The sequence below is a fragment of the Morus notabilis genome, unplaced genomic scaffold (genome assembly GCF_000414095.1).
Source record: "Morus notabilis unplaced genomic scaffold, ASM41409v2 Scaffold803, whole genome shotgun sequence".
Taxonomy (NCBI): Eukaryota; Viridiplantae; Streptophyta; class Magnoliopsida; order Rosales; family Moraceae; genus Morus; species Morus notabilis.
In genome coordinates, this window is record NW_010359912.1 from 38,173 (window position 1) to 62,439 (window position 24,267).

Here is a 24,267-nt window from a genome sequence, read left to right on the forward strand (position 1 = left end):
GTGCTGCTCGTCCGCCATTTCTTAATCTCTCTCTCTCTCTCTCTCTCTCTCGGGTTCAAGACTTCAAGCTCGTCTGGATGATGGGAAATGGCGGGAGTTTGTGATTTTGGCGCGAATAAGAAGAAGATGAGCTTTTTGTCATTGGACTTGGGTTTTTCCAGTATGGGCTATAAGATATGGACCCAGCTTCAACTTTTGGCCCACGCCTTCTTTTTTTCGCTCTTTTCCAACAAGCCGAAACGTTTTTCCATTACTATAAATATTTTTGAAACGTTTATTAATGAATACTTATTTACTAGACCTAAATAATTTATCACCGGTAAATACTCATCGTAAACAGTATGCTATTTATGTCGGGTAAATAAATAGTTACCAGTAAACATGTTATTTACATCAATTCTTTAAAAAATATGTTGTTTATTTTAAAAGGTTCTTAGAATTTTTTTTTTTTCCTCTTCGTCTCTTTTTCAAACATTTTTTTATTAATTATGGTTGATTTTTTGTATTTTCATATGCAAACTTTAATTGAAAGATTGTTACAGAGTTTTTTGTCAAACTCAAGAAATTTATCGCGAAACGTGTAAACGACAACAGTACATAAGGAAGGACAATATTAGTAAAAACAACAACATCTAAATAAACGACATTGCATTTTCTATAAATGACGAGCAAGGAAATGACGTCTCTAATAACCTTTATTTATTTTTAGTACTCTATTAGAAAACGAGAATAAACTGTAAACGACAGAAGTATAGAAACTATAATACTTCATTTTTATAGAAACATAGATGTTGTGACGATGACTTATATGCCGATAGTATAATAGACAGATCCGACCGACTACATTAACATATAAACGACAACATCATTGTAAAATGACAATAATTCTTAAAAACGACAGTGAATTTTAATACAACAAAAGGCTATAAAACGACAAACTTTTTGCAAACGACAAGGAATCAATAATTAAGAACATCCCTTACAAACTACAACTCGAGGGGGAAAAATGGACAACAGTATATAAGGAACTCTTTTACGGAAGTCGAATATCGATAAGGAATAATATATAACCATTGTTGTTACTTCAACTACTTACGCTTGCTTCTTTTTCCTTTTCTCTTTTAAAAATTTTGTATTTTAAAATGTTTCTAATTAGGATATTTTTGTTCTCTAATTTGTGCTTTGTAATAATTCATTCAAAGCCCCCATTAAAATACCATTCCACACAGTCCTCTAAAATATATTTTTTCAAAAAAAAAAAAAAAAAAGCATAATAGATACCCTTCTTAACGATCTTCCCCACAAAGATAAAAAGTTTTTGAAACATATCCAAAAATTTCTTTGAAATCTTATATTTATTGCATATATTAGTTATTGTTTCGATTTAAAGTTTTTTTTTAAGGAAAAATGCAATACCTCTTTTAATATCGTACACATTTTTAAGTAAGAAATTACCCAACATCTTGTTGGTTTTCTTCTCATATATATGTATAAACAACACGTGTGCCTCCCATAAGCTCATACTATACTATAAAGCCTTAACGTTAACATAAACCAATCCGTGATTATCATCAATTATCAATATATATAGTTCATCAATAATGCATAATTACACACACGAACGTATTTTTATTTAGGATGCTTATCCGTTTTATACGTTCTCTCAGTCAAATGTTGATTTCGACCAATTAAAAGACCATTTTACTTGGCTTCTTTTTTTTTTTTTTTTTTTTAAAAAAATACCATTGTACTAGTTATAAGGTGCACAGTGAACGAATTTATCATATTCCCTATAGGATAAAGTCGCCAATCAAGTGATAAAAAGTACTACCTGACGAAAGATAATGAATGAGTTTGATATGGAATTTACATTCAAAGACAACATAGAAAAATGGGTATTATATGTTTTTATTGGCTTAAAACGTCGGGTACGTAGAAATAACAAATAACCCTAAAAATTTGTTGTGTACGTACGTATGTAACAAAAGCATCTGAATAAAGTGGTTTGGAGAAAAAATAAATAATAAATGAGAGATTGCAAAATAATTTAGATTGGCCCCAAATCTAACAACTTTATTCAGATCAGTATTGACCATTATAATGTAGATCCACCACAAATACAAACTAGACAACAAAGCCAAACTCTTGAATCAACCACCGCGAGCATCTTAATAATTCTTGATATATATATATATATATATATATATCGATACGTATAAGTAGAGGCTAAAGTAACAATAACGATTAGGTCCTGCATTATTGCATACGCAAAACGTATTTTGGAAGAATATTTCAATCACTAAGACAATTTAGCTGCAAGTAATATCACAATCAATTTGTTATTCTTAAATTCACATAACAAACAAATTATAATATTAGTAAGATAAGATTTAGGAGATAAGTTGGTATATCTATCATTACTCTCTTATGGCGTCGTACCAAAATAAATTTTCTGATTGTTTACCATTTAAAAAAAAAAAAAAAAAAAAAACTTGTTGGCAGTTTATAATTTCAATATTTGTATACTACATTGGGGAAAAAAAAAGACATAGAAGATGCAGCTAAATCATAGGTTAGCCTGTTAACTTCAATGTATGTGTATATATTACGAAATTTTGGTTAGGTATGTTGGTGCGTCTAAATGATATGCACTTCTAATATTAAGCAAAACGACATAGAAGATGCCACCTGCCTCTCTCTCTCTCTCTTAAGTATAGGTCTCGTTCATTTCACCGATTCGAGTTTTCAATTTTATGTTTCTACAGTAAAAAACTCTCAGAAAATGTCACATCTAACTTTTTCTATTACAGTTAAAAACTCTCAGAAAATATCATATCTCAACTCGAATTAAAAACTCGAATCCGCAAAGTGAACGAGACCTAATAATATTCGAACTCGTATTCTCTAAAACCCAAACTCTATCTCTTAACGTTTCACTTCATTGGCCTTGCTTAAGTAGAGTCGCTTTCTCTCCCTCTTTTTGTTTTTTGTGTTTTTTTTTTTTCCATTTTACATTTTATAAGTTTGAGGAATAGATACAAGAAATGGCTGCGTAACATACCAATAGCTTAGTAAAGTTATAAAGGCATACATAGTGTAGTTTCAACAGATATTTTTACTTATTAGTGGGTATTATTATTTTAATTGTGTGATATTAATCAAATAATTCTAATAAATTAGATAATTGATTAAAAAATGTATAATAATTAATACAATTAGATTCTTAATATGTTACCTCATAAATTATATTTAATAGGTAACTATCGTTAAAAATATAATCATTCAAAATTTATTGACGAATACTTATATCACACATGATTTTCCACAATTAAAAAGCTAGACATAAAGGGGTTATTCTTTTGTCTAAAAAACTAAAAAAAAAATAATAATTCGAGTTTCAACTTTATTCAAGTTCATGTTCTTTTAAGTTTCAATTTTATTCAACTTTACTCAATTTTATTCAAGTTACAACTTCAATTCAAATTATAACTCAAAAATTACACTCAAATTACACTCCAAAAGAACAACTTTAAAATTATTTGCTTTTCCGTGCTTACACATGTCGTGATATTAAAAGAACGGAATAAACTATTTAATAAATCAATAAATTCAAACCAAAGAAATAAAAGGCAAGTGAGTACTACTTCCACTGTCAAATGGAAGCCCACCTTGTTCCTTGGCCTCTGTCCCACTGAGTTACTCAGGTGTATATTATAATCTACATCTCTAAATTATTATTATTTATGCTTTGTTCACTTTACGAATTCAAATTTATATGTGATATGTTTTTAGAGTTTTTTAATGTAATAAAAAAAATTAGATGTAATATTTTTTAAGAGTCTTTTACTGTAAAATTTAAAACTGAAAATTTAAATCGGTGAAATGAAATAGACATTAATATATTTTCATGAGATTTATGAGATGAGGAAAATGAAAGAGTTAGGTTTATTCATTTATGTGGGACGGCCATGGTATTATTAATATAGGACCCTACTTCCAGTCGTCCGTGGAATGAATTTCTGTTTGAAAAGAGTGATAGATTGTCGTGTTCAATGAACTTTCCAGAAATGCATTACTCTAAACTATGCACGCGTGACATGCTAATAAATCCCGTCTAAAATAATAGACGTGTTTGGAACTCGTTCTAAAATAATTTTATTTTTTATATGAAAATGAAAATGAAAACGTTTTCAATTTCAGACATAAATTATTTTTAAAGATGCATTTAGTAATTTTATTAAGATATTATTTTCAGTATAAAAAAATTCATTAATGTCTATCTCTCTGCTCGAGAGAGAAGAAAATAAAAAACGACTAAAAGTTGTCTTTCATTTCTCTCTCTTTTATACTAAATTAAAAAATTATTTTCATTTTTTTTTTGACTTTATTGCGCTAAACGCCGTTTTATAAATGTTTTTATTTTTCTTTAAAATATAAAAAATAAAAACGAAATTAATTTCAAACACAACCAATGTGTTCATAATTGTAGACTTAATCTAATGGTAAATCTCATTGATACTTGCGTGTTCGTGGTCCAAATTTAGCTTAGCGGTAGCGGTAAATTTACATGTTTTGCTTTTGTCTCATATGCGAATGAAATATTATCTGTGTTTTAAGTAAATATTGATTGATATATTTTAGGGAGAAACTAGAAACTAGAAAGTGAGAGAGAGCAAATAAGGACCACAGTTAGCAGCAGTTTCTAGCCATCCATAGTGAGTGGACAAAGAGGAGTGAACTATATTGTTTCCAAAAAGTTAAAAATAAATAAAATTGAGCCGCCACTGGACAATCATGTTGCAACAAATATTTTTAAGTAAAAAAATACAAAAGCTTATCAGCAATGACATTCATCGTTGGCTTTAATCGGACAAAATACCAAATTTGTAATATATCTATTTCATAAATTTCAAACCGAGAAAATACAAATTACACATAATAGTATACTAACATTGGTTCGTAATAGAATAATTAGTATTGACGGTGAAAATTTGTTCAACGAGATAATCATATGAGACGGTTACAGAATTAATTTACTCGGTGAATGTGACAGGTAATTGAAATTACAGAAAAAAAATAAAAAAGAGGGAACACTAAAATTTTTAGTGGTTCACCTCATGGCGTCCACTGTGCCGTTCCTCAAAAATAGAAGGTCATTTCACTATAACTTTGAGAGAACACATGAATGCATGAGAGCTCTTTGCCAAAGATTAGACCTAGAGTTTCTTTTCTTTTTTCTTTTTTTTTTTTTTTGAAAGGATTGGACCTATAGTTTTTACGCAGGGTAAACCTGTTTTTTGTACAAACTTAGGTTGGTTAATACCGACACATCTAAATTTGAATTCAATTCCTAGTGTGATTATCTCTACTAATTTCAAGCTTTATCTCATGTCGGATTTTATGACTTCTTATCTTGAGTTAGATGTTTGGGTTAACCGAGATTTTTGGTCGTTATGCGTATTCTTCATATTGAATTTTGAACAACCTCATTGGCTATATGCCTATATCCTTATCTTGAGAAGATTCTGTTATAACTGGCTTATTTGGGTTAGGTCAATTCGCTATCAACAATTAATATATTTATTTTGAAAAAATTATTGAACTTACTTGTAGAATACATGTATCTAGATTTTAACATTTTACTATTGATTAATACACTTTTAATTAATATAGTATTTGATTAAAAAAGAATTAATAAAAAATGAATAGTAAAAATTCAGATTTGTGCCCTCCAAGAGCTCTTTGTCTCATTTTCTGTGTTGTTTTGTATATTTCTCACCAAAAAATCGCTTCGAGGTTTTAAAAGCTACAATGGTCATAAAAGAAAATGAATTTGTATCTACATTACACCGCAGTTCAAGCAGTACTTTGAGGAGCATTTAACACGTAGCAAGGCCAAATGAGCCTTGCAATGTTGGCCAAATCCAACCCCTCTTAATTAATTACAGATTTCTACAATAAAGTATTCGAAATAATGCATATTTCTAAACCTTACATCCACAAAACTTACACTTTTACATACCACACTATAAATTTATCAATAATACATTATCAATTTCCCAATTTCCACACATAAATTACGAAAAAAACTCGAGAGCAAGGAAAAATACTTTTAATGAAACATGACAAAACTGTCAAATTTTAATCAAATTCCATACTTTTCATAATTTGACTAAATGCAATTTGAAAGTTTAGAATAGTTCTATCACTACAATGCTTTTCATATTCTATGTAAAATTTTCCTTAATAATCTTTCAAATAATAAAAAAAAAAAGATTTTCCATAATAATAATGTGATGTTTTCCAACTCTCCAGTCAGCTGTCACGCCAGCTCCTACTTCCTCCGTCACTTTCTCGCACTCCCTCTCACTACTTCATGTCATGTGCCTGCATCCTCTCTCTCTCTCTCTCTCTCTCTCTCTCTCTCTCTCTATGTATATATATACATATATATGCGCACACACACACACAAAATCGGGTTGGCTGAGCTCTCACACTGCCAAAGCAGAGAGTAAATCCAACAACAGAGTTGTCCCAACTCGATCGTCCGTACCAACACCGATCGACCAGCATTTTTCCATCAAAAAAAGTAATTTCAGTTTGATAAGAACAAGATCGCTCTAAATGCACGTACATCGAGCTCGATCCTCTCTCTAAATTCAATCATCACCCTAACTTTTTTGGTTCTCTCTCTCTTCTGACACCAAAAACAGAGAGAGAGAGAGATATGAACGACCAATTATCCAAACCAACAGCGATCTTCGGCCTCCGCTTGTGGGTCGTCCTCGGGGTCTGCGTCGGAGCCTCCTTCGTCCTCCTCCTCTTCCTCATATCTCTCTGGTTCGCCTCTAAAAGATCCAAGAACAACAACAATGACAAGTCTTCGCAAATACCCACAATTCCAATTGTATCGAAAGATATTTTAGAGGTTGGTTTCGATCATAGCCACAGGCCAAAGCGGACCCAGATTGATCACGACCCGTTTCCCTATCCCGACACGGCTCCGGGAACGGACCGGCAAGCATTGCTCCCGCCTCCGGAGGAAGAGAGCCCGTTGGGTTATCGGAGAATCCAAATCGAAATCGGCAAGGATCATCGGATTTCTTACCCGGCAAGGTTTGGTAGATCTTGTTATAATAATGAAAATGGTGGTGGTGGTTATCAGGTGACTGTGGCCGTCCCTGAGGTTTCCCACTTGGGTTGGGGGCATTGGTACACTCTGAGAGAGCTCGAGGCGTCGACGGACGGCTTCTCGCCGTTGAATGCCGTCGGAGAAGGCGGCGACGGGATTGTCTACCATGGTGTTTTGGAAAACGGCACTCACGTTGCTATCAAGAACTTGCTCAATAATAGGTGTGGTTTTAAGAATCTAGTTACTAGTGTTGCATAAAGCCTAGTGTTTGAGTAGTCTTTTTTAATTGATGAAACGATAATAAATTGGTGTTTGAAAGGGGACAAGCTGAGAAGGAGTTCAAGGTTGAGGTTGAAGCAATTGGACGAGTTAGGCACAAGAATTTAGTGAGATTGCTTGGTTATTGTGCTGAAGGAGCTCATAGGTACTTCTTTCTTTCTTTTTTTATTTTATTTTTAAATTGCCATCTTTTTCTGAATTCCATCAAATTTATCTTCAAGTCCCATATAACACTTTTCCGTGTCTCTCATGGTGATGTAGGATGCTTGTCTATGAGTATGTAAACAACGGGAGTCTAGAGCAATGGCTACATGGTGATGTAGGACATTGTAGTCCTCTTACTTGGGAGATTCGGATGAATATCATCTTGGGAATAGCGAAAGGGTATGTTCTGAAAGCTTTGATTTTTTCTTTTCTTCCCCTTCATAAAGCCAAAAAAAATTTCATTTTTTTATAGTCACTAGTGAACTAAACTTGTAGGTTGACTTACCTTCATGAAGGACTAGAGCCTAAAGTCATCCACCGTGATCTCAAGTCAAGCAGCATTATACTCGACAAGCAATGGAATCCCAAGGTTTCAGATTTTGGCCTCGCCAAACTCATTGGCTCAGATAGGAGCTACACCACAACTCGTGTCATGGGAACATTTGGGTATGTATATCTGAGATTGAGCAAATTTTTATGTTATTTTTTTTGTGATGGTCTCCAGTAGGCCGTCCTACCGGTAGGATCAGTTTTCTGACCGTTGGATCTTGTTAAAATCAAATGAGATTTAAAAGGTACGCAAACACAGACAATTTCTGATGTAAATCTGACGGCTGAAAAAAGTAAAACTACCAGTAATTCAATTTTTCTGACCCCACGGGAAAGACTCCTTTACCTTTCAAAAATAGATCATAAGATAACATGTTGTTGTCTTTGTAGCTACGTGGCTCCTGAATATGCAAGTACAGGCATGTTGAATGAAAGAAGTGATGTGTACAGCTTTGGAGTTCTTATGATGGAAATAATTTCTGGCAGAAAACCGGTTGATTGTAACCAACCTTCAGAAGAGGTTTGCGCTTGAGATACCGCGGAAGTCAACTTGTGTGATTTAATCAGTTCTCAATGTTGTCATTTTTCCCTTGTGTCTCTCCGTGTCATGTTTGGATTGAAGGGTTTTTTTTATCAATTTTGTAGGTGAAATTAGTGGAGTGGCTTAAGAAGATGGTTAGTAACAGGGATTCGGAGGGAGTACTGGATCCGAAGCTACCTCAGAAGCCGGTTTCTAAGACGTTGAAGCGGGCTCTTCTTGTTGCCTTACGTTGCGTCGATCATAATGCACACGAGCGGCCTAAGATGGGACACGTTGTACATATGCTTGAAGCTGATGAACCCCCCTTGAAAAATGTATGTCTTCACTTGGTTCCCGCTTCTGTCAAATTCGGCATAGCATTTTTTGGTACATAAAAATGCATATCATATTACCTGAAGTAAAAAAGCCCTTTTAACCATAAGACATATCAAAATCATAAAAGGACTTAAAAAATATGCTGAACTTAAAGCACAGATATTGATGAGTATAGAAATTGTTTACATCATAGCTTAAGACACAGCCGAAAATATTTTCCTTCTTTGATATTAACATTTATATTCCATGTGCTCATGTTTCTGCTTTTGTTACTCACCAAGATCTTAACATCTTTGCTAATTAGGGTCGGATGGCTCGAAGGGACACAGGGCAATGAGCCGGTGAGAGATGATGTCGGAAATTACTGGAGCGGGAAGGTGGAGTGCCATTGCGATAAACAGGGCCAAATCAAGAGGAAAAACAGATGTCTTTTGAAGGGTATTGCTGATCTTGAACTCTGTTTAAAAGTTGGCCATCCGTGTAAATGCTGATTAATTCGTTCATTCATATGGCACTCGATTTGGCGTCTTGATTATGGATTTATAGCTAGCTAATACAAGAAAAATATGCTTCAGTGTTGATAAACACTAGAGGTAGAAGATAAAGCATTTATCAAGAGTTGTATATTGTAATTTGGCCAAGTTATTGCTTAAATCCTAGTTTAAAGAGGGATCACCAAATAATTTTGTTTCATCCACTCGTACTCATGAGCTCATACACATTAACACATGCAAATACAAATACATGAAACGGCATTTGAAGTAACAAAATTAGAGATATCTCTATTAGTCAAAGCATACGACAAGCTAGCCATATGTGGCACTGTCGTGTATCTGATACAAGTGGCGCATTTACCAAGCATAAGAATATATGTAGAAAAATTATTTCCGTGCGGTTCAAACAAATAGAAGGTATCAGGAAAAGCGTCGCAATCTACAACCAAAATGAGAGAGCCGAGGCCAATATTAATCCACACAGCCACTGCAACTGAGCTGGTCTGCTATCAAGCGAAGCGAGAGATGGCGTTGATGGAGATGTGGTACTAGTGCCCTCGGCTGCTGGTGGAGGGGGAGAAATCGGCGGAACATCACACGTACCATATGTTGCATTTTCCTGCTCATAAGACAAATAATAGGTCAACTAATGGCTAGAAAAGCAGTTGACAAAAAAGTGAATGTGGTAGCAAGTAGCATTTTTTTTCCCCTTTCAAAGTAAGTAACAAAACCTTGCAATAGGCAATGTTGTCGCAACCACATGTCAGATGACCATTTGCTTGATCAACAGCTTCTGGGGCTCCCCCACCGTCGCTTTTCTGCAACAAATAACAAATTAGTTACCTTGTGGGGCAAATTTTGTCCCCCATTTGTATTTCACTGTCTCGTTTATAGTTACCTTGCTCTATTTTTGGGTAGGTAAATCAGATATGATAGTCACAAGTATCATTGGACTAAAATGTCTAAAGTCTATACCTGGTAGTAATCAACAGCAATGAAATTTGGCCACCTGTTGCCTGCTGCTTCATAACAAGTCTTCGTCATGCTTTCCAATGGAGCTGAATTGTCTGCACATACTTTCGTTGCATTTGGGTTGTCGGGGAAGTAATTCTGCAGGACCAATGATCTTGATGTTGTGCTCAAAGGAGAGGATTCGGCACGGTGTGGACACGAACTGGAATTCATCCCACCATTTCCATCTAAAAACGTTTATCATTTGGCAAAATCTTTAACATTAGACGCATAATTCAAAAGGTTAACAACTGAATAACGGAGTCAGTTCTAGTCATTTTTCTTTCAGTAAGTTTGTAATTGAGAACTCACATTGGTTTTCCACCACATAGTCCCACTCATGAGCGAACCCTTCAGATTCCTTATTCTTTTTTGAGGTGAAGGCCACCAACCTCTGGTTCTTCTGAACCATGTCATCGACCGTCGGCCAATCTCCCCCATTCTTTGGCATCCGAGACACCGGGAAGAGATATTTGTTCAGGCCAGCGGAATTAAAGACCTTTGACAAGCCCTGAGAAGATGTCACGTAGTCCTCTATAAAAATGGTGACAATCTCGGACGGGTTTGCTTCCAAGAACGTTTGGATTTCTTTTAGCACGTTAATGGCAGGTTGCTGCATAGAACATTAATTCACATACAAAATTTCATTAAAGGGAAATTTTTTTTTTTTTTTTTTTTTTCCTGAAGTACATAAACGACAGAGCAATTTATAATTTGGACTTACAAATGCTGTGAAGTTGTAACATTTGCCACCAGTGGAATGACATAACCAAATATCATTCAAGAAGTCGTACATATCTAGCATAAGCCCTCGTACTCCGTTCTACCAAAGATTAAAAAATGAACTAAAAAAATGAGGTGTGTCATTATCAAAAGCTATTATTTAATTAGTAAAGTAAAACCAACTTAATTAAATTCCAAAAGACAATACGAGAAAGAAAAAGTAACAAAATCAGGCATATGCTCTAAGACAGATTCCATGTGGTGGGTTAGAATAAGTGCATTGGAAGGTGGGAATTAGTTAGTTCAAGTGGATTAGTTGGAATATTAATCATCCATTATAATTTTGTTTAATCAAAAGGTAAAAATAACAGGTGGGCTTGAATGCTTGATTTTAAACCTAGAGGGGACAAACAAAAGTGGGGATATGCACAGACCCACATCCCAACTGTTATACTTTCCAATTTCTATACTCATCACTATCACTCTCACTCACTCACTCTCACCTTTTTAATTTATGTCCTTTTTCTCTAAATCCAACTATCTCTCTCTCTTACTATCCTTTTCAATTTATGCCCTTTTTTTTTTATTTATCTAAAATCTAAATCCAAACTTCCTTTCAATTTCTTGGTTGGCCTCATTAGCTCATTTAACCCAACTCCTTTCAGTTTCCGTCGGTACTTGCAATTAAAAGAAAAAAAAAAAAAAGAAGAGAAAATTTTACAATGATAAAGTGATCCAGTATGCGAGTGCTGCGTGTATCCACTTGAGTTCAAACTTTGTTAGTTATTCAGCAAAAAGAAAACTTTGTTAGCTTTATTTTTTGAGTAAAATAAGGAAATTTTACGGTATATTAAATTTTTAACGATTAGATATATATTTATATTAAAAATTTATATCACGTTACATAAAATTATTTTTATTATAAATTTAATAAAAATAATTACTCTAAAATGGATCACAATTGTGGGACGCACGGTAAAGGAAGCCGTAAAACCCTATGCCACAAACCGTATGAAAAAGAAAATCCACCAGTTAAGATTTATGTTTTTAACCGTATTACTGTTTCTGTCAGTTCTAAATGTAATATTTGACTAAATACCGCTGAAACGTCACAAACGTGTGGTAAGAGCATAAATAAATAAATAAAGGCCATATTTTGTCGGGTGCGACAGTGATAACACAAGTCGAATTGAACCCAAAACCAGCTGCCACGTCAGCAGACGGAATGATATCTCCATCAAGATGATTAAAAAGAAATTGTGAAACCAAAAAAAGTAAAAGAAAAGAAAAGAAAACTTACATTGAGCTGAGAAGCAACGGTGTCTTCTTGATTCATGGGAGTGACGAGGTAAGATCCGGTGGCGGACTTAGCACCGGCTCTGGCATACGAATTGTGGGTCGTCAACCAGGAATAATTGTTAAATGGCAAGTTTTTCACCTGTTTAAAAACCCAAAAAAAATTAACGCAAATAAAAATTAAAATAGAATGGACATGAAAATATAAATATAATAAAATAATGAATTTTATTTTGTACCTCAGAAGTTGGGATGATTGGTTGGATTCGGGTGCATCTGGGTCGGGTATTCCCGTTGGCGGCGCAAGTTTCGCAGCGCAACCCGGTGTCGCAATCACTGTCCTTGGAACAAGTCTCTCCGATCTGTTTGGCAGCCCAGAAATTAAAAAGGAAAGTTTAAGAAACCAAGAAATCAAAAAGGGAAAAAGCGGAGAAGCCGAAGAATTGTTCCAACTTGGGAAAAGAAAAGAAAAACAAAAAATGTTTAACACCTTGAGAGCGGAGGAATGGGAGAAAAGGCAAATAGCGATGAACAGAAATTGAATCATTGTCTGCAGAAAAAGGACAGAACACAAAACATGTAAGAATGTGAATGAAATTAATGGTACACGAAAAAGGAAAAAGGAATTTAACGAGCAAATGGGAAAGACTTTAGAACGTGGACAAACCTGCTTTGCCTTCATTTTCATTTTCATTTTTCTTCTCAGATACTTTTATGTACGAGGGAAAGTTCTCTTCTAAATTTAATACTATTCTCTCCGATTTCTTTTAAGGAAAAAAAGGGAAAAATAAAAAAGTGGGATCGAACTTGTGAAGAAAGAAAGAAAGAAAAAAAAGTGAATGGGAAAACACACTGTTGAAAACAACGAGAGATTTGGGTTTGGTGTGGATGAGGAAATGTGTCCTTGTCCATTTTGGTACGTTGCCTTTATATCCCGTGTACCGTCTTGATCATGCTTTGTTCTATTTTTCTCCCTCCTGTTTATTAATTTATTTATTGTTGTTGATTAAGATTTTATAAATATTTTACAAAACAGTTAGCCAATTATTTCATGGTAGGATATATATAAAAAAATTACATATTGAAAGAGTATGTTTTTGAACCATCAGATTAAATAAAAAATGATCATTTTAATAAAAGTACGACAATTCAATGAGATTTTATAACAACTTGATGGTATAAAACCATGTTCTTTTAATAATAATAATAATAACAATAAAATTGCACACACACACACACACACATATATATATATATATATATATATATATAATCTTTACACTTTACCATAAATCTATTTTAGGTTCTCTCAATTTTATGTATTTTTTTTAGACATTTTGATGTGAATTTTAACTAAATTTAAATTTCAGAAACATTTATTGCGCTTAGTATACCCCCATTATAAAAAAACTCCAATTTTTCATGAGATTATACCGTAATCATGTCTTAATTTTTCCAGAAAAATATTGGAAGTCTTTAATTGTCCTCTTAATTTAATTTGATAATTGTTGAGGGATTTTTTTTAATAAAAGATTGAGAGCGGGAGAAGTATTCTCTAAATGATGGGAAATACAATCTCTCGAGAGTACTCGAGGTTAGACCTTGAAATCATTAAGGGTTCGTTTAGAAAGTATACGTAAATTATAATTTTTAATTTTAACGTTTGAAATTTAAATTTTATATGAGAGTCTGAGTTTATGAAACGAACGACCTTTAAAGAGCTTCTAACATCGATACTATAGATCAGAATTAAATTTAAAGGATAACATTGACTAAAATATATCTCGATTGAGTTAACCTCGAACTTTTCAAAATGTATGAAAAGCGATATCGAGCTTATGATGTAATTGAGATTGCTTAAGGCCCGACTTCGAATGAAGTATTGACTTAAGGGCCTGACCTTGAGTAAAACTATAAACTTAAATTTCGGTCTCCAGTAATGCATTTTAAATTAGCATTTCTTTTCACAACTTGAATTAAGAAATTGAGTTGTAAATTTTATATTAGAAACAATACTAACATACAAAGTTAAATTTGAAATTTTGTGAACAATAAAGAAAATATTTGAATTGTAATTTGAGTTATGAAAAGAACATAATAGTTCCAAAACAAATATCAGGGAGTTTTCTAAGTTATTCCCAATATAAAAATTCACTTGAATTTTTAGAAAAATCAACTAACTGGTGATGTGTATCGAACAAAGTGTATAAAAAGATTTCACTGGTTGATCGCTTACCTTTGAATATAACACTTATTTCCACATTTTCCATCTTTTACTCTCTTGTTAAAATTCTTCCAACTCTCGTAATTTTGTTCCTAACTAAAGTGTCGTGTTGGAGTGCATTTTGGTGGTCCACCCTTGTTGCCTTTCCAGGTGAAGAGCGATGAAGAACAATTGAAAATAATAATAATAATAATAATAAAGGGACATTAAGAACTTATTCTTATCTTTCATTGCGGTTTGGGCGTTTGACCCCTTTTTTATATAGAAAAAAAAAAAAAGCAGCAGGGGATAAGGGGCCAATCAGGAAAAAAAAATCCCTAATTCGTGTAAATAGGAACTTCAAAATGATAAAATCCGCTGGTCTTCTAGAAAGACTGCCCATTTTATAGAAGACTCCACAAGAAACAGTCTTAAGGAAGGAGTTTCCTAGTTTTTTCTTGGTAATAAATAGTATTATGAATAGTACTAGTGCATACAATTAAACAAACATTACCTATCATTACCAAAAAAGAAAATAAAGCATTACATTACATCTGGCGTAAAGCATGCGTATCTCACTCAACAAACTTAAAAAAAAAAAAAATCCTTTGTTTTCGCAGCCTTACCTGACCGACATTTGTCCTGAGTTGGAACCAAAGCCCAAGTCTTCATGTATAGTTTTTTAGAATAATCGCTAACGAGGCCAGTATATGTGTATATAAATATATAAATAGATATATAATACATATCATATGTTTTGTGTGTGTCAACTGTCATATTTCAAACTTCTCCTTTTTTATTTTATTTTCTAAAAAATATCAAAATTCAAACTTCTGCTTGCAAAAATAGAAAAGACATGCCCAGTTGTCAATCTCCACAGTAGATACTTTGGGCTTATTTTTTAGAGTTTAACTTGAGTATAATTCTTGAGTTGAATTTGAGTTATAACTTAAGTTGAATTTGTAATTTGAGTTTGTGTTTGGTTGTGTACATTTGAATTATGGTCTGAGATAAGAATCTTTCTGAGTTTGTGTTTGAGTGAGTCAAAATTTGAATTTGTATTTAGATAGTATTTTAATAAAAACTCCATGCTGATGAAAAATTTTAATAGGGCATATGGGTCGGGTTTTATTCGTCTTTTCATTGTCAACGCATAGAAAAAAAATCATCTCAATCAGAATTAAAACGAAAAAGTTATAGCATTTTTAAGAATAGAAAAAATACTGTTCATTAATTTGAGTGCGAGTTTCTAAACTCGAGCTGAAGGGGAAACTTGAACTCGAGTTTTAGTCCTAAACTCGAGTTTAAACTCGAATTTAAACTTAAAAGAACATGAACTCGAATAAAATTATAACTCGAGTTATCTTTTTTTTGAGTTTTTCGCTCAAAAAAACAAGTCCTTTCTTTTTTTCTTTCATTTTTGGTGATGTGAACAAAGCAGTTATTGAAGATCACTTAGCAAAGTGGCCGCCAAATGGGACCTCCGACCACGTACACAGATTGTGAGATACCTCATTAAAACCCTCGGCATCCAGGAGAAAACAACAGAAAGGAAGAAGAAAGAAAGAAGATATGTATACACACATATAGAAATCGTCTTAAATCCAGCCGGATCAGTTAAGTACGTGTAATTTTTTTTCGTATTTATGCATGTGTAACACTCAATTTACTTCAGCGTAATATTCAACAAACATAGTCTAACACATTAAATATTGATTGTTACATGAACATATATACGTAAAGAATTACATATAAAAATAGACATTGTTACATTTACATTAAAAAATTACATTTTAATATATATATATATATATATATTTCAGAAAAAAAGATATATACATAATATTGAATATAATTGAAAAAGACTCCTTGGCTAAGTACACAGCTACTATGGTCGACGCATGTGGTTGATTGTTAATTTTAGAGATTTCTTTATTTCTTAAAAAAAAAAAATATTAAACATGATATCATCTATGTTTTTACGAATCCTGCCGTAACATATTGGGATAGCCGGGTAGGACTAGTCCATGTTACTCTTTAATCAACAATATCTATCGAAGAAGTCCTCAGATAAAAACAATTGCTTAAAATAATCTTTGATGACGTATCGTAATTAACTTCGACGTTGATCCATCTTGAAGAATTTAAAAATGAAATTAGTCTCCACAGCTGGTGAAGTACGTATTTACGTATTAAATAATGTCATACAAATTGATGTAACATGCTTTAGTAGGCGGTCAAGTAATACTTCTTTCCTTTAAATTAATTGAAAGATTTACGGGTTTGTGCGGTTTATAGATTTGAACAAAATTTTAATTTGTTTATAATTTTATAATAGAAGATACTGTAGCAAAAACATTTTGAACTGTGAAACAAACAAAGACTTGTTGATCTTAAATGGAATCGGTAATTATGGGTGAGCTTTAGATGATAATGTGGTATTTATAGTTTGTTTTAGAGTTCAGGCATTGACCCGTGACCCACCCATGTCCGCATGTACGGCCGTACGGATGTGTCATGCAATAGGATAAATGTCAATTACCAGTGGTTCTTGCACTACATTTGTCCAACGGTAGAGATGATCCTAATTTTGTCTGGAGTTCACATGGTGTACAGAATTTGGGGTGCCCTCGGGTGTTAGGCCATGTAAGGCTCATGCAGGGCTGTAGGAGGAGTGTGGAATGACGCCTCCAGGTGATCCGAACAGGAGGCCAGGGCGCCTTGATCGGCTGGCTGCGTGAGTAGGCTCTGTTACTATGTGAAAGGCTGATCGGTACAGCTTTGTCAGAACAGTGATCGACTTAACACGCTGATCAACCCATCAACACATATAGGGCTTGTTCTTTTGAGTGAAAAACTCAAAAAAAGATAACTTTAGTTACAATTTTATTCGAGTTCATGTTCTTTTAAGTTTAAACTCGAGTTTATGACTAAAACTCGAGTTCAAGTTGCCCCTTCAACTCGAGTTCAAAAACTCGAACTCAAATTAATGAACAGTATTTTTTCTATTCTTAAAAATGCTATAATTTTTTCGTTTTAATTCTGATTTAGATGATTTTTTTTTCTATGCGTTGACAGTGAAAAGACAAATAAAACCCGACCCATATACCCTATTAAAATTTTTCATCAGCACTGAGTTTTTATTAAAATACTAGCTAAATACAAATTCAAGTTTTGACTCACTCAAACACAAACTCAAAAAGATTCTTATCTCAAACCATAACTCAAATGTACACAACTAAACACAAACTCAAGTTACAAGTTTAACTCAAGTTATAACTCAAATTCAACTCAAGAATTATACTCAAATTAAACTCTAAAAGAACAAGCCCATAATTTTTGGGTTAAATTTGAGTTATAACTGGAGTTGAACTTGTAACTTGAGTTTATGTTTGGTTGTATGCATTTGAGTTATGGTTTGAGATAAGAATATTTTTGAGTTTGTGTTTGAGTGAGTCAAAACTTGAATTTGTATTTAGATAGTATTTTAATAAAAACTCAATGCTGATAAAAAATTTTAATAGGGTATATGGGTCGGGTTTTATTCGTCTTTTCGTTGTCAACGCATAGAAAAAATAATCATCTCAATCAGAATTAAAACGAAAAAATTATAGCATTTTTAAGAATAGAAAAAATACTGTTCATTAATTTGAGTTCGAGTTTCTGAACTCGAGTTGAAAGGGAAACTTGAACTCGAGTTTTAGTCCTAAACTCGAGTTTGAACTTGAGTTTAAACTTAAAAGAACATGAACTCGAATAAAATTGTAACTTGAGTTGTATTTTTTTGAGTTTTTTACTCAAAAGAACAATCCCATAGTTTCTTGAATATAATGGATAAAAATATAAATAAAACGGGTAATTTTGATAAATACTCGAAAGTGTATGAGTTAGAATTTTTATTTTTAACTCTTGATTTATAATCTTTTTAATTAAATAATTACACTAATAAAATAATACTTGTCAAAAATAAAGAGTAAAAATTTAAACTTGTGTAAAGATAAATTCTGTAATTTTTTCAAATAAAACACTTGTACATGTTATTAGTCCATGTTTCGCAATCCAGACGAACAGAGATTAGGTCTGAACATTTCCTTGCGTATCTGAGCCCAAAACTTAATATAATACAAATTGACTCGATTGATTACCATTTGTAATTAGTCAATGTTTATCGATTAATTTCCAATAGCTGATTCGTAATTCTATGTTTTGTTTTGTTATTATTATTATTTTTGGCTGAATGTTATTCTTTGGTGTTTATTCGTTTTGTCGCCTTTTGGAATTTGGACCGTTTTGTCGATGATTATTGAATGGTTCAGACAAAAGCATGTGCTATTATGGGTATCATTTGTGCGTGAGAAAATTAACTGGAATCAAATATCGAAATTCAGATGATGACCATACGGAACATTGACTAAACCCAATAAATCTTATGGCACAAGTATTTTATAATAGATCAATTCCATAAAAAAGTATTATAATACAATAAGGGAAAATAAAAGTGACAAATAGAGTGTATGAACTTAAATTTTTATTTTTTTATTTTTAATTAATATTTATTTAATTAAATAATTATATTAATAAAAAAAGTATTAATAAAAAATAAAAGATAAAAATTGAGGTCCTCATTTGTTTTATAGAAATTACTATTTAAACTTTTTTTTGTTATAAAATTTTCTCTCGTAAAAAAAAAAAAAAAAAAAAAAAAAACCACCCACACGCGCACACAGACTTCGGAACCCTATCTGACTCCTTGTGTACTTAGGATAACGAAAACTATAGAAGAACAGCGGAGAGAGAACCGATTAAGATAAGAGTGTTTTCAACGGAGTTACGATTAAGAGGGAGGGTTTTTTTTTTTTTCTTTCTTTTTTTGGTGGAATTTAATTATTCAGTTTTATAATTAGAAACTATTTGCTTAGATTTACATATTTTTTTGCTATTCGTTTTTCATGCTATCCAGGAATGGACGGTAAAAGCCACAAGATGGATATTATCTTTTCTTCCAAGAGAAGACGCTGCTAGAACCAGTGTATTGTCTAGACGATGGAGTTCTATCTGGGATTCCTTCCCAATATTTGAGTTTGACCAATTTTGTCATATAAAATCACGAGGTGGTTCTCCTTCTAAGTATAAGGAGAAAGCTAGGGAATTCATGAACCTTGTGGATAAATCCCTGCACAAATTAATTCAGAAGAAGTTGCGAATCGAGAGATTGAGTTTTTTAATCGATTCTGTGGATCATAACTTGGTTTCGATGATTGATAGATGGTTGTTTTTAGCTCTTAATAATGGTGTTCAAGAGATATCCCTCATGATCACTACAGATTTGGCAGGTTTTCCTCAAAATTATTATACTTTGCCTAAAACATTATTTGCGATTATATCAGTTTATGCGTCTTCCAGCTTCAATCCTCTTAAAAAATTATCGCTGCACAGGGTTAGTATAAGCGAAAATGTTCTACGAGATATCGTCCATAATTGTCCAAACATCAAGTATTTTGCTCTCGAACATTTTTGTGGATTGAAGACTGTCAAGATATTTCCAAACTTAACAAACTCGAGTCGGTTAGTATTGTGGACCCACTGCCTAATGATGAACTTGACAGCGTTAGTATTGATGCGCCAAAACTTAAGTACTTTAGTTTTCAACCTTATGATCAACCCAAATTGCCTTCTAGAATCAGTTTGAATTCCTGCCATGATCTGAAAGTTCTACGTCTAAGTAAGTGCGGTGTCACCGATGATTTGTTGCATTTCATATCTTTCTAGTTTTCCTTTCCTTGAAAAGTTGGAAATTGTTCTCGTCCCCACGTTGCGAAGGGTTAGAATTTCTGGACAACAACTCAAGACTCTCTGTCTTGACAGATGTAACAACATTGAGAGTACTATTCATATTGATGCTCCAAGACTATCATTATTCAAATTAGACATTTGTAATCTGCCTATTATAGTATCGGAGAACGTTTCATGTCCAGTGGAAATTTTTTATGAATTTAGTTCCAACTACGGTAAAGTTGGTAATTTCTTGGAGATTGGCCTCGGGGAAAATATTTCACACTAGTCGACGTTAAGAATGAGGTACGATCAGTAGTATAAGTTCGACTGTTATTGTTACCATTCTTGACATTTGCTTATATGAAATAAATGTTACTTGTTACAGCTTCTTGCATTTTTTTTTTTTCTAATTCACTATTTGTTCGTGTGTTGAAGGTTTGTTTTGATCTTGAAGAGTTGGGACAAGTGACAATTCCTTCACCGATCAAAATTGACCGTTTAAACCCAACTTCTTTTAGAATTTCACCATCAGTGGATTGGGCAGCTCTTATAAATGGTCCACTTTGGAGTTGTCATCCGATGACAATATCTCTTACCCCGGGTTCCATATCCCAAAACAAGTTCATAAAAGTATGATTGCCTTCGCTTATTTTTGCTAGGAAAGGGAAACACACATACTTGTTGATACGAGGTTCATAGCCTGTATTTTTATATGAGATGCTTCTTTCTGTTATGTGTTGTGAGACGCTAACGAGTGATGGTTGTTGTCCTGAATACTTCACGAAGATCATAGTTTTATGAATGATTTAGAAGTTGGCAAAGCTTTTGAGTTTGGACATCGATCGATAGTGTATTGACAATTACTTCCTATAATTTGTAGGATCTTTGTGAGAAGCTATTGGACAAAGAAAACTCATTTTGCTGCATTTCTTCTCACATAAAGTGCTGCCGCCACGACTGGAAAGCTGTAAAGATTGAGAGTTTCGGAGGAATTGAAGACGGGAGGCTTCTTGATTTGGATCTGTTGTTTCACACATTGCCATTGCTTACAAGAAATCAGAAAAGTGTATATTAAATTGGAGTGGCAGATTTAGTTCTTTGTTTACTTAGAATAGACAATATGTGGGAAAATATAGAATAAAATATGTATACTTAGGTATGAAAAATTTAGTAATTTGTTGTATTGTTACTTGAGTTGGTGTCATTGGAAGGGTATTCCTATACGCCTTGTTTGGCAAGCTGGATTGGTATTGCGCCATTCCTCGTGTTAGTAAACACTGTGGCGGGTAGGTCCTCTTGCCCGCATGATCTGCTGAAACTTCTCCTTTGGAGGATTGGCATAGACTCCCACCCTACTCGTGCGCGGCTTATTAGGGTCAATCTTTGTAGGATAGAGTGGCAATTCGTGTTAGTGGGTCGTGTTCGTGTCAACCTGTTTATTAATCGTATTAGAAAACATTAATTCAAATACGATATGTTTATTAAACGTGTTAAAAATGTCAACCTAAACACCACACATTTATTAATCGTGTCAACCCGTATAACTCGTTTAAATTAATATATTGAATAAATAACTAATATAATAATGACTTATTTAACACGGTCAAGATAGGTTTAACATATTTATTGGTCAATTTATCTTTTTCTTTAAGAAAAATAAATGAATTTTACCTACAAATATTAAAATTCACATTATTTGTATTTAATATGTCATATAAACTTTCATGTTATATCACATATCCTTAGATTGCAGATAACACATATAGTTAATCATGTCAATTCGTGTTAAGAGGTCAACCCTAACTCAACCAATTTATTAATTGTGTTAATCGTGTCAACCCGATTATGACCCAAACCCATTTATACTTAACTCAAACCTGCTAACTTCGTACGGATTTCGAGTCTTATCATCGTGTCGCTATTCGGATTGTCAGCCCTAGTTATTTTCCTTTTGTGCTGTTCTGTAGACGAATCTCTTGTGCATCTCTTCATGACACTAAGATGGTTCTGTAGACAGTTATTTACCTATGAGAGATGGTTACCTAGGAGCTTATAACACTAAGATTCTTGTGATGAAAACGTTACATATGAGAGAATGACTTTAATATATATATATATATATATCTCACTGTATTTGGCAAACTGAGAAAAACTCGTTGCTGCAAAGCTACAAAAGACTGGATTTGCTGGATTTTGTCCCTATTTTCTATGTGATCTAACTAATATACATGCCCATATGATTGTTTAATAAGAGCTGTTCTGGATACTCGTCCTGTGCGTTGTACTTCTTTCAATTCTTGTTAATGGGTGGCTGGGCTAGATTATGATGTAGTGTCATGTCAAAATTTTCCCATTTAATCTCCCAACTCTTCTTTGAATTCGTGAATGAATAAGCTTTTGTTGGTTGTTAAATCTGGGTTAATTACGTTTAGTTGCTTGAGCAGAATAAAGTACAGAAAGTAAAGGAACACACAATATGATATCGCAGTTCGGTGCACACATCTACATCTGCGGTGCCACGCTCAAACAATAAACAGTTCACTATGTTCCAGAAATTACAAACACTGGACAACTTATTCACTCAAGGACCCCCTCATAGACAATGACGCCGCTGTGATGAATCTCCACAGTGATTGTTTAGCGTGCACCACACGTCTTCTATTCACCTGACGAACTTCCTTCGACCGGTAGAGCTTCCTCCCGAAAGCAATAAATTCCTCTCCCGAAGGACGATCTCAATAACTCATAAAAACTCACATATGCCTCTCGGAATATTTTCTTAGTAAATAAGCTCTCAAATTCACAGACTTTTTCTTTGGAGATATTCTATTAAATCCGTACTTCCATATGCTATGAAACAAAACCTTTAAATAAAGTGAAGAGAATCTAATTCAAACAATTCGTCCATCAATCACTTTATCTTCATGTTTCACCACTTCTAAAGGCTTTGAATTGTGCAACACCTTTTAAATTCAAATCAAGATATATATATATATATACATATCCAAATATGATGCCTTTGAAGTATATCTCGTAGCGACCAACTTGAAATAAATCAATGCATATTCAGATTATACAACTACTTTTCAAATCCGAATTACTTTTTTAAAATAGCAACTTAATCTCCACATTATCTTGCTAGAATCCCATGTAAATTCAATAACCAATTCCTTATCTTCATTTGACCAGGGTCTTATCATTATCTCTCCAAATCTCAACCAATGTCTTATCTTTCTTTGACCAAGCTTTTATCCTTATCTCTTCAAATCTCAACTCAACAAAATCTGCAACTTTAACTTCAAATCTTATTTTGAATCTTTATCTGAAATATAAAATCTTCTTGAACTTGTTTTTTTTTTTTTTACAAGATTGCCAATAAATAGCAAACTAATAAAAATACCTAACAATCTCCCCCATTGGCATTTTTTGACAAAATTAATAAGAGATCCTAAAAATTCAAAAACGACAAAAAATATAAAATTACATTGTTCTCTCCCTTTTTGTCAAAAATAAGCCAAAGACACAAAAAAATAAAAGAACTTCACACCTTAGAGTCGTCTTCAGCAGCTGATGTCGCAAATCATGTTGTAACACTTGTTGAAACACTCGGTGCAACACTTCGCACTAGATATCTGCGAACGCATTGATCTTTGTAGCTCACTCCCCCTGAATCTTCTTTGTGTCTTACTCCCCTTGAATGTAGTATTCTCCCATGTATAATGCCCTTAACACCTGTCAATCGTTTAGTGCAACCAGCATCACTACACCCACAATCATTAGTGTATGCTTCTAAAGAAGTATAAGCCTTATGACATCTCAAATCAAATTTCCTTACCCACACATGTCTAGAAAAATTATTTTTCACATCAATCTTCACGTTAGTTGTCTTTTTTGAGTTTGAAAAATTTGGTGGATTAACAAACATACCTCTCTTCAAGGCATTTAAATACTTGTAGCATCTCAG

General features: G+C 33.2%; 3 protein-coding genes across 3 annotated transcripts in view; 1 reads left to right on the forward strand and 2 right to left on the reverse strand.

The window, feature by feature from the left end:
• Nucleotides 1-383, reverse strand: part of LOC21394316 (DNA polymerase alpha catalytic subunit) — a 14,210-nt gene extending 13,827 nt beyond the window's left edge. The window contains exon 1 of the mRNA XM_024163829.1: nt 374-383. Coding sequence (XP_024019597.1) covers nt 374-383 — 10 coding nt within the window. The remainder of the gene's footprint in view (nt 1-373) is intronic.
• A 6,102-nt stretch (nt 384-6,485) lies between these two features.
• LOC21394317 (probable serine/threonine-protein kinase At1g01540) lies at nt 6,486-9,429 on the forward strand. The gene is made up of 7 exons (XM_010095318.2): nt 6,486-7,353; nt 7,452-7,556; nt 7,673-7,795; nt 7,892-8,062; nt 8,336-8,465; nt 8,591-8,800; nt 9,106-9,429. The coding sequence occupies exons 1-7, from the start codon at nt 6,728-6,730 to the stop codon at nt 9,136-9,138; spliced, it is 1,398 nt and encodes a 465-aa protein (XP_010093620.2). The 5' UTR covers nt 6,486-6,727; the 3' UTR covers nt 9,139-9,429.
• Nucleotides 9,430-9,558: 129 nt separating this feature from the next.
• LOC21394318 (PI-PLC X domain-containing protein At5g67130) lies at nt 9,559-13,156 on the reverse strand. The gene is made up of 9 exons (XM_010095319.2): nt 12,993-13,156; nt 12,816-12,875; nt 12,565-12,687; nt 12,330-12,467; nt 11,031-11,129; nt 10,619-10,919; nt 10,271-10,494; nt 10,027-10,113; nt 9,559-9,914 (listed from the first exon to the last, which is right to left on the reverse strand). The coding sequence occupies exons 1-9, from the start codon at nt 13,017-13,019 to the stop codon at nt 9,735-9,737; spliced, it is 1,239 nt and encodes a 412-aa protein (XP_010093621.2). The 5' UTR covers nt 13,020-13,156; the 3' UTR covers nt 9,559-9,734.
• Nucleotides 13,157-24,267: the final 11,111 nt, after the last annotated feature.

Excerpts from the sequence above, each read along its gene's own strand:
- LOC21394317 (XM_010095318.2), top strand. The coding sequence starts at position 6,728 with ATGAACGACCAATTATCCAAACCAACAGCGATCTTCGGCCTCCGCTTG. Across the intron at positions 8,466-8,590 it reads GTAACCAACCTTCAGAAGAG|GTGAAATTAGTGGAGTGGCT; the intron begins GTTTGCGCTTGA and ends TCAATTTTGTAG. Across the intron at positions 8,801-9,105 it reads ATGAACCCCCCTTGAAAAAT|GGTCGGATGGCTCGAAGGGA; the intron begins GTATGTCTTCAC and ends TTTGCTAATTAG.
- LOC21394318 (XM_010095319.2), bottom strand. The coding sequence starts at position 13,019 with ATGAAAATGAAAATGAAGGCAAAGCAG. Across the intron at positions 10,495-10,618 it reads CTATGTGGTGGAAAACCAAT|ATGGAAATGGTGGGATGAAT; the intron begins GTGAGTTCTCAA and ends AAACGTTTTTAG. Across the intron at positions 9,915-10,026 it reads ACAACATTGCCTATTGCAAG|GAAAATGCAACATATGGTAC; the intron begins GTTTTGTTACTT and ends TCTTATGAGCAG.